A 13,443-nucleotide genomic window follows, 5' to 3' on the forward strand; every position below is an offset into this window, starting at 1 on the left:
ACATCATTCTCTTAACTATATTTCTGCACTGCATGTTTTATGGTTGACAATGTATTTCCCCCCGGTCCCCGAGCCACTTGACATTGGACTCCCCTATAGGCTGTGTGACATTGGCCTTGTGACAGCGGACGGCCAATGTCCCCAGGTCACGCTGGTGGCAGAGCGAATGAGGGCGGAGTAGGGTGTGGCCCACCTTATTCAAAAGTGAGCGCGAGCCACTTGGACAGCAGAGAGACAGGCATACAGGGCAGTGTGGAAGTGACAGCCAGAAGGGACGGTTGTGCACAGGAGGAGCAGACATACCACGGAGCAGAGGTGGGGAATACAGTGATCGCGGCACGTACCAAGCCACCAGCAGCGGACGGTGAGCAGACGGCGCAGTAGCAGCAGAGACGGGGAGGACAGACAGACGAACCAAGGAACGGAGGAGAGGTCCAGTGGCGATAACGTTGCGCGCTTCACACCCTCAAAGCCAGACGTACAGTCTGGCGGGCGAGTAAGTGTCCTTCTATGCAACGTTACCTTTATAAACCCACGGTCCTAAACCTCATATGTGAAATATACCTGAACAGATGAACTGGTTCTAGTTTCTATGATTGCAGGCAATACGCACGAAGACAAGAAGAGACAGTGATTCCTGGCCTAAACCCCCGCTCCAGTTAAACCCCATATAAGGACATTCCCACCTTTTGCATTGAACCGTGATGAGTATATGACATATAGCAATTGAATTGGCACTTGGCACTTTACTGCTTCAGTAATAGTTGGCACTTTAACGCTAAATTCATTATTTATTTGCTATAGTTTGCACAAGCCCTGTCTGTTTTTAGTGTTTGGTGATTGTCTGTATTCCTGTATTTTAGTTAGTTAGTGGGCGCATTAGGAGGTTGAGGTTTTAGAATTAGTGTTATATTTTGTTTATGCTTTTCAATATTTTATGGCTTATAGACGCCACTGTATTAGCTTAATAAAATAGATTACCTTTTTATACAAACCTGTTTCCGTCCAGCTTTCTCCAAGGGATATGTGTTGAAGTGTTGTTCTCATTTAAAAGTATTGTACTTACCTGGGTAAACTCGAACCTGTGAATAGCCTAAGAAAGAGTGTTACAGAGGACCCTACCTCTTAAATAAAAAGGTGGCGTAGTCTTGCAGTACCTAACAAACAGTATTATTCTCACAGTAATTACGCACCCCGCACTTTACCGTGCAACTGATATTTTATTGTTGTGAGTTTAATGTGTATTGTTATTTATTTATTATTGAGACAAAGTAAAGAGTGTCAGCATTCTAAAAAGAAGTGGCAAGTTACATGTGACAACCTGGCCACCGTCACATATACAGTGGGGAGCATGGTTGCCTGGAAACCAGATGGAGAGGTTAAGTTTAGATGGTAATACCTGCAGCCTCGCTTTCAGAGTAAAGACAACAATGCATTCGTCTAAAGCAACATTTTTGAGCACAGAGTGCGAGACAGAATGGTCCGCAGCGGGGAGACATGCAGTCTTCCCTTGCAACCTCAGTTCAGTCCAATGCTGCTGCTGCCTTTGTTGTTGTGCCCATAAGAGGCGACCTCGGGCATTAGTCAGTGACACACACACACACACACACACACACACACACACACACACACACACACACACACACACACACACACACACACACACACACACACACACACAGAGATAGATGACCCGGGCCATTCAAATACCACACAGAACACCACTAACTATCCAGGCACAAAAATGTTGTATTCAACACTGTGTGTTACATGTGTCATTACAGAAACTGTAATCGAAACCTACAAACAGGCTCGTGAGGGAGCGGATCCCACCACAGTATCGAGAAACAATGCGGGATCCAAGGTCAGCCGCATTAAGGCCTTTATTCAGTACATAGCCGACGGCGTGATCAGGATGGGGGACTGGAGGTTCCTCCACAACATCCTAAGAATAAAGAGGTGAGTTTTGGTGGAGAGACTGGCCAATCAGTATATTTTTGCTGGGTCCTCAGTTCAAAAAGTCTAATCTTGCCTCTCGGTCTAGACATATAAATATATGGATATCTCCTTTCCAGAGCTGTAAATGGGAAAATTAATGCTACTACATTGACACGTTTGGAGTGACTCATTTTGGAAAGCAACACAGATCATGCCTGGTCTGGCCCTTTTTAGCTGAGAGTCCAGGGCCAGTCAGTCCAGGGAAAGCCATTCCTCTCAGTTTGACAGCCTGTCAGTCCACCAGCCTACCTGCTTGCTGCTAATGTTAGCTTTTTTGTGTTATCAGTTCATGTATATCACCATCAATATCACAACATTATCTCCAACACTTTGCAGCTTTTACAGGAGCCTTAAGGACAGTATGTCACCACCATCAGTGCTGCCCTACATTCAGGCGGTAAAGCAGTTTCTCGTCCATGCTAAGGCCAGCCATGTTGAATGGTTGCAGAATATCGAAGTCGGAATGGTACAACATCGATACCACCTTCGGTAGTTAGTTGGGTCATCTGTGGCACTTCCGTGACCGTGGAGAGCGAAGGTCCATTTCTCAATGGATTTGTCATCTAGGAGGGTTAATAAACAAATTTAGCCAGGGTGTCTTTTTAAAAGGGGCGGGGGAAATTTGTGAGAGACCAAAATCCAAAATGGCTGCCGTGAAAATGAACTTTTTAATGGTTTGACCTACAAAGATGCACAATACATGGTTTCAGAGCATATTTTGGTCAAGGAATACATATTTGGTGTTTATATAATGATTTGACCTATTGTTGACCTTCAAATGCAAAATGGCTGCCAATTATGCGCTCCAAAATGTTGTTTTTTCCCAAATCGTCACAGAGCCTTCTAATTAGGCTCTAATGAAAGTTCTGCTCATGACGAGTTGAATAATATACAGTATAAGTACACAGAAGTAATCTCTGAGGTCAATAAAGTCAATGTTTGTGTGTAAACAGTAGTTACTGATTTGCAGTTTCCCATTAAATAGTGTAGGCTACTGAGAATGGGTGCAATACGTTAGTCCGACAGACCGTTCCTCCGACAGCGCATGCCTCCGACGTTTACTATACTAACCCTATACCTAACCCGAACTCTAACCCTAACCGCACGCGGATGCCACGTAGTCGGAGTAATGGTTTGTCGGACTAACGTAGGCCCCCCACTGAGAATATGGTGTCCAGTTCATCCCATCCCATTTTCATTATGAACCAACAATAAATGAGCACTATAGCCTAACATAAAATAGTATTCTGTATGCAAAGATAGAAAGGTTAGTTGCTTGAGGTGAATTTAAAGGTCAACTCATTTGTCACCCTTATTTTGTAGTATTGATCCCAGTGTTTCCTGTCTGCCTAGTTACTTTTACCTGCCTTATAACCAGTCTTGTAATTTTGTCAGTGTTTCCACCTGTGTCCTCCTAGTTCCCCAGCCTATCCCAGTGTTGATTGTCTGTTGAGTTTGCCTGTGTGCTGTTAATCCCTGTCTATTTAAGCCCTGTGTTTGCATTGTGTTCTTGTTGGTCTGTAGACCTTTGTCATGTGAGGTTTTTAGTCGTTGTTCTTTGTGCTCAAGAATCTTGCACAAGTGATTTTGGATAAGAACCTCTCTCCAGAGCAGGATGCACCGCACGTCCCGTCTGTAGTGCTTTCCTCGTAGTGCTTGGTCTACTAACCCCTCCACTACTACCCCTGCTGTAACCAGAGTGTCTGCCATTCCAGAGCCCTTGAATCGCTTGTAGATGGCATAGATGTAGGACATCAGCTGGTGGAAAGGTACAAGGATTGGGAGGATGTCCTTGAACATTTCTGGATTCTCCGCCTTGAGCTCAGTGAGCGTCTTGTAGGTGGTCAGGTCACCAACAAGAAAGGAGAATGGAATATTCTTCTGCCGCATGGCCTCCACATGTTTCACCATTATGTCATTCACCACTGACTTGCTTGAAGGTTCATTGTATGTTGTGTGGTAATAAGGCTTGCTCTTGTTGGGTGGTGGATGACAGCAGGACTGGGCACCACTGTATCCTGGAACTCGCTGCTCTTCAGGTGGTGGTCTTGTACAATGATTGTCTACACGAGACAGTGCATGTATCACAGATCGAGCACGCTGCCGACTCTGCTATCAACCTGGGAGTAAATGTCCATGGCATGACAAGGAGTAAAGATCTGGTAGACACTCTGCACAAGAGCGGTGTCTGCATCATCTATGCAGACACACTGCTCCTCTATGATCATTGGGCTCTGATGGATGTGGAGGCATCAGCAACCTGCCCACACAAGATCGCAGACAGCAAGCCAGCTATCGTGATCATCGACAATGACGACTTCAAGATTGACACTATGACAGGTGACTCTACAGGAGTCCATCAAACAAATGTCATGTACATGCAGCCAGAGAGCTATGAAAAGAAACCAGGCGAAGAGACTGCTGAAATGCTCACCAAGAAGAAGGAAATCTCTGCACAGCTAAAGCATAAGTGTGCAGAACTGACAAAGGTTTGCCAGTACAGATGCCCCCCTGGTAGCAAGAGTGAGTCACCTGCTTGTCCCAGGGTAGATCCACCAGTGGATGGGTCTGCTCCGCAGCGTGCTCGCTCTGTAATACATGCACTGTCTTGTGTAGACAATCATGGCACAAGACCACCACCTGAAGAGCAGCGAGTTCCAGGATACAGTGGTGCCCAGTCCTGCTGTCATCCACCACTCAACAAGAGCAAGCCTAATTACCACACACACATACAATGAACCTCCAAGCAAGTCCATGGTGAATGACATAATGGTGAAACATGTGGAGGCCATGCGGCAGAAGAATATTCCATTCTCCTTTCTTGTTGGTGACCTGCCCATCTACAAGACGCTCACTCAGTTCAAGGCGGAGAATCCAGAAATGTTCAAGGACATCCTCCCAATCCTCGTACCTTTCCACCAGCTGATGTCCTACATCTATGCCATCTACAAGCGATTCACGGGATCTGGAAAGGCAGGCGCTCTAATGTCCAAGATTCTTGAGCACAAAGAACAACAACTAAAAACCTCACCTCACATGACTACAGACCAACAAGACCACAGTGCAAACACAGGGCTTAAATAGACAGGGATTAAAGGACACAGGTGAACTCAACTGACAATCAACACTGGGATAGGCTGGGGAACTAGGAGGACACAGGTGGAAACACTGACAAAATTACAAGACTGGTTAGACAAGCAACTAACCTTTCTAGCTTTGCATACAGAACACTATTTTATGTTAGGCTATTAGTGCTCATTTATTTTTAGGTTCATTATGAAAATGGGATGGGATGAACTGGACACCATATTCTCAGTTGCCTACACTATTTAATGGGAAACTGCAAATCAGTAACTGTTGTTTACACACAAACATTGACTTTATTGACCTCAGAGATTACTTCTGTGTACTTATACTGTATATTATTCAACTCATCATGAGCAGAACTTTCATTACAGCCTAATAAGAAGGCTCTGTGACGATTTTGGAAACAAAAAACCTTTTGGAGCTCATAATTGGCAGCCATTTTGCATTTGAAGGTCAACAATAGGTCAAATCATTATATAAACACCAAATATGTATTGCTTGACCAAAATAAGCTCTGAAACCATGTATTATGCATCTTTGTAGGTCAAACCATTAAAAAGTTCATTTTCACAGCAGCCATTTTGGATTTTGGTCTCACAAATTTTCCCCGCCCCTTTTAAAAAGACACCCTGGCTAAATGTGTTTAATAACCCTCCTAGATGACAAATCCATTGAGCAACGGACCTTCGCTCTCCACGGTCACGGAAGTGCCACAGATGACCCAACTAAGTATCATGAAGGGCATCCGAAGGGATCTCATCCGTCACCAGCAGGCAACAAAACGTGCCAAACACGAGCAGCTCCCCACAAAGAAGAACCTGCTTGACTTCCAGTCCGCTGCCAGGAAGGAGATTCCTGAGGTCCTGGGTATGTTTACCATGGGATCTCATGTATTACATCACACTTTTTCACGCTTTCTCATGTATTAAATCACACTTTTCCACACTTTCACGTGTATTACATCACACATGAAGCATAGCTTTAGTTCATGCAGGACACGGAAGTCTTGCACGCCAAAGCTGTAACCAGCGGTCAGTCAGCTGATATGAACATCAGCTTTCTATTCCCCATTCACAGCACTGCTGGTCATTACGTCACACACTCATTATCCAATCGCAGCTCACGCATGAGCAAAGAGGTTCCTTTAAATACGGCTTCATATTCTCTAGGTCTTTCTTGGTTGCTGAACCAATGCATTTTGCTAGCTGCTGCGAGCTTTCATCTGCTGCTTATCTAATGCTTTGTGCGCTGCTCTATGATATTTTGGTGCTATATGAGATGATTCTGTAATGATGCTGACTTTTACCACTGCTACAGCAGCCAATGCTTCTTCTATTATTGCTGCTAACACTAATGTGCTCATAGCTTAAGCATGCTTGCTGCCATGTAGAAGTTTGGAATTGTTTGTAGCACAAAGCTAATACAGCATGCTTGCTGCCCAGACAGTAGAAGCTTGATTTGGTTGTAGGCTACTCTCTTTACCATGTGGAAAGCTTGAATTATTTGTAACTTAAAGCTAACATAGCATGCTTGCTTCCCATGTGGAAAGCTTGAATTATTTGTAGCTTAAAGCTAACATAGCATGTGGAAAGCTTGAATTGTTTGTAGCTTAAAGCTAACATAGCATGTGGAAAGTTGAATTGTTTGTAGCTTAAAGCTAAAATAGCATGCTTACTGCCAGCTGTCATGTTGAAGCTTTGATTTGTTTGTACAACACTGCACAGTTAACACAGCAGGCTTGCTTCCCATGTGGAAAGCTTGAATTGTTTGTAGTTTAAAGCTAACATAGCATGCTTGCTGCCATGTAAAAGCTTTGATTTGTTTGTACAGCACTGCACAGTTAACACAGCAGCCTTGCTTCCCATGTAGGCTACTCCCTTTTATTCCCAGCAGAAGACATTCCAGTGGTTTTAAAGAACTTCATCAGGTAATGAAACTTGGCTATTTTAGCATTGTTATTGCTTCAGGTATAGAAGTATATGGAGCTATTTTTGGCCAAATCTTTTGATCTTTTTCCAAAATAAGTACTTCTTCTAAGTTCTAATGCTGTTCTGCTGAGGCACTCTTGACTCTGGGAATACCCACAATGCAGATGGCACTGCACCGTGCCATCTAGTGTGGTCTGGTGTGTCGCTGGTGTGGTCTTTGACTTGATCGAAGTTATTCCCAATCCTAATTTTAATCATAACAATCCTGTGGCCGCTAATAATTCTCCACTCTTCTGCTTTACCAGTTATAACCTCCATTGGCCAACTTATAAGGCTTTAAGCACTGCGGCTCGGCCCTTCACCTTTGGGGAGTTGTTTAATCACTTCGATGCCGCTTTTCCAGCAGGCAATCTGCCTAACGTCCCGGCGAATATGATTAACGTCCCGCAGGGGTTTAGACCAGCGTATTCTTTTTACCTGGCTCAAGGATTGCATCAGCCGATTTGTGCACATAGACCGAGTAGTACTGCCCTGACCCAAGCTGTGGGGCTCACACAAGAGCTTGACACAATCTTGCCCATCCAAGGCGCCTACCTCACCCGCCAATGGCAATAAAACAAAAAAGGCGCAAGGCCTCCACCCCAGACGTGTCTGAGGCTGCTGTCAAATGCTACTACAAGCTAACCAGCTATGAGAACCGTGTGGGTTCAACTATATAGTCGCTCAGATAGCGACATCCCAGCGCTAAGCAGCTGTTAATTTCCATCAAGATTTTCTTTTCATCGGACAAGTTTGTGAACTGCTGCTTGGTCTTTTGCGCAATAGGGAACAGATTAGACCACACTGATTAGCTTAGCTAGGCTCGTCTTTAGCCTGGTGGCTAGGCTAACAAACACAGGCAACCCCTGGAGTAGTGTGAACTATCCATCATGAAGGATATGTGTGAGTCTTGCCAGCTTACCTTTTCGGGGCTGAAGGACAGCATCTCTCAGCTGAGGACTGAGCTCAGTCAGAAAAGCAAGCTGGTCTTGGAATTCTCGACAATCGCTACATCCCAGGCGAAAAGAATAGCTGTCCTATCAGCATCTGAGCTTCGCTCTGTGGGTCCGCTGCCATCGGACAATGATACCACCATTCCATGGTTCGGGGCCATCACCAGCGAGGCTCAGGATACCAACAGCCTCCCCAGCCCCAACGAAGTTCCGGAGGCTACTCCTGGACAGCCTGAGGAGTCTTGGTTACTTCAGGGAGCGAAACCCAAACTCCATGCGACCTCCACTCCTCGACGTAAGCTGATGGAAAGCTGGTCTGCCGTTGTGGCTGGCAGGGGAAAGCGGGGCAGTAAGCCAGACCACAAACGACAACCACAGGAGATCCAGCTGAGGAATAGGTTCGAGCCCTTGGAGCGACGGGAATTTCCCACGCTGGCCCGCCGGTCTACGGATCCACGCTCAGGTTCAACGTCGGGCTCTCCCAGACCCGGACCCACCCGCCAGGAATGTGGCCCAACGATACCATCTGCCCAAGCGGTTACAACGCACCGCAAGCGAAGCTCCAGCTCCAGGTCCAACTCAAACGGGCAGAGTAAGCAGCAAAAGGTGACCCAACATCAACAGTTGGCTGTTATTCACCAGGTAGCCACTGGCAACGGCGATGCTGCTAGGTCCAGTGGCCACGACGCAGCTCCTATGCAGTCCCGGGGTGAGTTGCCTGCGACAGCGTTAAGGAGCAGGCAGGTCACAAATACACAGCTCCTTAAACCGAAAACCCTGATAATAGGGGATTCGATCATCAGAAATGTAAGAATTAGTCAGTCGCGCACCCTGTGTTTCCCCGGCGCAGACGTGCTGGAGATTGCGGGCCGAATTCCAGGCATCATTAAATCCTACCCTGAAACAGAACGCCTTATATGTCACGTAGGTACTGTTGATGTTGCAAAACGTCAGTCAGAACTGCTCAAGAAAGACTTTGCCCAGTTGTTGGATATCCTCAAGTCACTGGAATGCAAAACTTTTATCTCCGGCCCAATTCCCACACACCGCCGTGGAGTAGAGCGCTTCAGCAGACTGATTAGCCTGAATAACTGGCTGTCCTCAGCCTGTGATGCTCGGGCATCCATTTTATTGACAACTTTAATATATTCTGGGAAAGAGGGAACCTGTTTAACGATGGTCTTCACCCAAATAAAGCGGGTGCTAGTATGCTAACTGACCACTTAGAATATAAGATCGTCCATATCCAGTCAGGAACGGCGAATGGTAAAAATAAACAACCGGAAGTTGACACCGGAAATGACTGGTCCATCAATGACTGATGTTCACCGGGTCCCAGTTCCTACCCATTAGGTTCCACTATAAAAACGGGTAGTGTTTTTAATGGGCTCGGACCACTTTCTGACATTCATACTCTGAAAATTCCTGTGATAAGTGTAACCACTCGCATACCAAGGAAGAATAATAGGCCAAATGGTGTTAACATGATAAATATAATCAGTGTTCATAAGCAGCCACCTGTTGAACCTAGAACAACTATTACAAGTACACCTGAAATATTAACACCTGAAGCATTCTACTCACGAAAATATGGGTTAGGACTTCTTTGTTTAAATGTGAGGAGCTTTGTAGCAAATATTGCCTATATAAAAACCCTGATTCTGCGCTCTAACCCTGATGTGTTTGTTGCCACTGAATCATGGCTAAAACCTCATGTCACAGACAGTGAAATAACATTAGATGGGTACAATGGCCCCGATTCATAACGAGGGTCCTAAATATGGTGTAAATGAAGTTCCTAAAGGAGGTCGTATTTTTGGTACTCACAAACGAACGTGCAATTCAAAAGGGGTGTCGTATATGACAGAGACGTGCGTATGACCAGTGCGTATGACCAGGTGTGATGATTACTCTCTGGAAGGCTGCATCCAACAGCATCCAACTTCAACGTCACCGGGCTGAACCGTGCTAAACAATGTTGCCATGTCCGCTCATTATAAGCGAATTTGGGCTTATTTTTCTGTAAAGTTGCTTGTAAATATTGGTAGCTGTGGGATGAGGTTTTTGGGGCTTGTTTCTAAAGTGTAGTTGGTTATTTGGGCTTGTTTCACAATTGTTTAATTGTTTTAACCGGTGGTTCTCAAATATTTTTATATTATATACCCCAAGTTAATATGTATGCTAATATATCTATAAGCCCCATCTGAAAATGTTTTGTGCCAGCTGGAGGCAGATTTGTGTTGTCAGAATGTTTAAAAAATCTTCCAAATCTTCCAAATTTTATTACACGATATAAAAAATAAATAGCAGATCTACAAGCTCACAACGGTTTAATTAAAGTGCTTATAATGGCCTAAGTGCCAGTTGCTTCTTTTGGGCTTGTTTTCCTAGACCTGGTTGCTTATTTCTCTCACAACATCTGGCAACGCTGATGCAGTTCAACTCTGCCGTCTCTCGTCTAAGATAACAGATGCGGTGTCGCATCGCCTTGACAACTTACTGTTCTGTCTGGAAGCGGATCACGTAATAAATGCTCTCATGTGTAATGAGAATAAAGAAGTTTACAAGGTTTAACCCCATTACCAAATAAAAGGCTAATAAAGCGTGGAAAGGATATTATAAGCATTTTCTAATGAACATTGCGCACCTAAATATGATGTTGAAAATAAATCCAGGGCATACAAGTGGAACGCTTCTATCCGATTATGGACCAGAGCTTATTGATTAAATTAGTTCATTTTGGATATCACTGTCCTACGTCGGAATGGGGAATGGTTCTGGACACAGCTTTCATCCACTTTATTCTTCCTCATCAGATGGTAATATTTATTAGGCTGTTGTGTGTGCCGTTCATGTGATCAATATACAGTAGCCTACAGTAGGCTTTACAAATTAATACCGCGACACGGACACTGATGCAGTCAGTCCCTCCGCAGTTTCATTAAGGCATCATAGCCGATTTTCATTATTACGTGACACTTTGGCTGAGATGGAAAATAAATAAAAAGCGGTGGAATCTACATCATGTCTATATTATGCATAGGCTACAAGCAATATATCGTTTGACATTTATTTTTAATGTTTTATATATATATATGTTGACAAATGTTGGGCACATATATATTTTATTTGAGGTTTGCCACTGTTGTAATTGATTTTGACATGAAGAATAAGCATTCTAAAGACATACGCACATTTCAGCCCTGGTACGCCAGCCTCGGGGCTGACCTGAGAACGTGCGCACCTGACGCACAAAACACAGACCAAAAAATCTTTATGCATCAGGTGGATATGTACGACTTGTCCTAAATGCCGGTACGTACAAAATATGGTCGCAAATCCCTTTATGAATCAGGGCCATTGTTTAGATGTGATTTCATACCCTCCCCGCAACACAAGACCGCACAGATGGATGGCGAAGCCTGCATACATGCAACGCCGGAAGAGTTTACATGGGTCGAGGACTTCCTCAAGATCAAGGTTAGTCAAGTTTTCTCAGTGCTGCCATAAGGTGGTCCACTTTTCTATACCTTTATACACGAACACAAACCAAACACATATCAACTGACAGTAGGTTAATTAGTACAGTGGATTCATATACTTTATTGTTTGTCCCAATTTGTCCAACCCAGCAATTAATAAAAACAATTTTCCTTGTCTCAAGGAGAGCTATGCGGGGAAAAATAGCGTTTATTTCTTTTTAACTGCTGGGAAAGACCCATGTAGCACACTACTTTCCCATTTCCGGAAGGAATGAGCCAGGTGTGGCCTTCCAGGGAGCCCGTGGTTTATGCTGATCCGGACTGCCATCTCGTACTATGTAAGCAGCATTGGCCAACATTTCATAATCTATTTATTTGTTGAATATAGTGAATATCTGTGAACCAATTAGATTTTTTCATATTGTGTGTTTTGTATGTATAAATGAAATAGGCGCGCAAAACCATGTCACCAGAGGACCGCAAGAAGGTGACCTCATGGCCCACAACACAGAGGTCTGTGACAGGTTTTATGCCTTCAACCCCACTCCCCAAGAGACGGCAGAAATAAGGGCGCTGATAAACCGCTCCCTGAATGGGCCACAGCTGGAGGCCACAGAGGAGGAGATGGCAAGACTCCTGCACAGGGCCAAAGAACTGGCCATTCAGGAGGGGGAGGGAATTTCCTCTCTCAGCGAGGAACATGTTAGTCAGGTTCTAACTACGCATCAGCTAACAAATACCGCATCCTCTTAACCATCCCTATCATCTAACTACCCTCATTCATGAAGTGCTTCTCGTATTCTGTAATTGCTCATCATCTAACAAGTTTATCTATTCTCACATCCCCCCCTCCAGGCTGATGCATCTGGCCTCTCTCCTGGACCGTCTGACCTCTCTACTGCCCCCCAGGATGATAAACTTGGACCTTCTAGAGCAGGAGTGAGTATCAACACACAGCTGTGTTCAAGTGGCATTTCTAACAAACCATAATGGCTCTGACACACGGATAAACCTACAACCAATTAGTGTTTACATATTGACACTCCCTACCTCCCTACCTAGTCCTCCAGCCTGGATCCCAGGATGAAGCTCGCCCTGGACATCAAGAGCCTTGAAGGTCGTCCAGCTGCAACCCGTCTTCACTATTTTGAAGAGGCATGAGAACATCGACGTCGTTGACGACGAAGTGACGGTTGACTTTGACAAGTTGAAGCCCTCCACAGTGCAGGTGCTTGACAGATATGTGTCCTCCCTCTCCAAGAAGGCTCCTGGTTAGTAAACTATTCAGCTTGACGCCTGATTTGCTTTGATTTACAGTGTGATTATATGTTATTGTAACATATATTTTTCTTTAAAAATGCTACAAAGAAGGCGAGAGTGAGGGCCTGAGTTTACCTCAACAAGTAGGACAAGAAGTTTGAAGAGGATTGGTTGCTTTTGATTTATTTTGTTACATGGGGACATTTGTGGGCTACAGCGTAGATTTAGGTTAGACTATCTTCCTTTATTTGTGGTGGTACATTTTGTTGCTCAATAAAAATGTGTAAACTAAAAAACAAAGTCTTGACTAACTTGACCTTACTGATGATGGGCTGTATTTTGCAGGGCTTCTTGTTATTATTTTGAAAGTAGTTAAAATAGCCAATCTACAGCGACACTGTGAGCTTGCAGATCGGCTATTTTAACATTACATTATGGTACTATGTATGACTATGGACCTGACTATACATTACAACGGACTATGAATGACTATGATACTCACTATGAATTACTCTGGTACTCTGGTACGGGCAATAGTTTGTGTGCACGATCAATAGTTTTAGATCTGCCTTGTACAGCCTAATAGAGCCTAATACAGCCTAGCACAGCCTACTCGAGTTTAAAACATCATATTAGAGACCAGTAGAGTCTAGTACAGTACAGCCTAGTACACCCAAGAGAACAGACTAGGGGAGG

At 44.4% G+C, this 13,443-nt stretch overlaps 1 protein-coding gene across 1 annotated transcript; it reads left to right on the forward strand.

Moving 5' to 3' along the window:
• Positions 1-11,716: 11,716 nt before the first annotated feature.
• Positions 11,717-12,648, forward strand: LOC311061261 (uncharacterized protein; the record flags this gene model as incomplete). Its single annotated transcript, XM_084079815.1, has 4 exons — positions 11,717-11,825; positions 11,939-12,189; positions 12,343-12,426; positions 12,550-12,648. Exons 1-4 carry the CDS (start codon positions 11,759-11,761, stop codon positions 12,646-12,648), a joined length of 501 nt encoding a protein of 166 aa, XP_083935941.1. The 5' UTR covers positions 11,717-11,758.
• Between the last annotated feature and the right edge of the window lie 795 nt (positions 12,649-13,443).

Source organism: Gymnoscopelus microlampas, assembly GCF_963454915.1.
Source record: "Gymnoscopelus microlampas genome assembly, chromosome: 15".
Classification (NCBI taxonomy): Eukaryota; Metazoa; Chordata; class Actinopteri; order Myctophiformes; family Myctophidae; genus Gymnoscopelus; species Gymnoscopelus microlampas.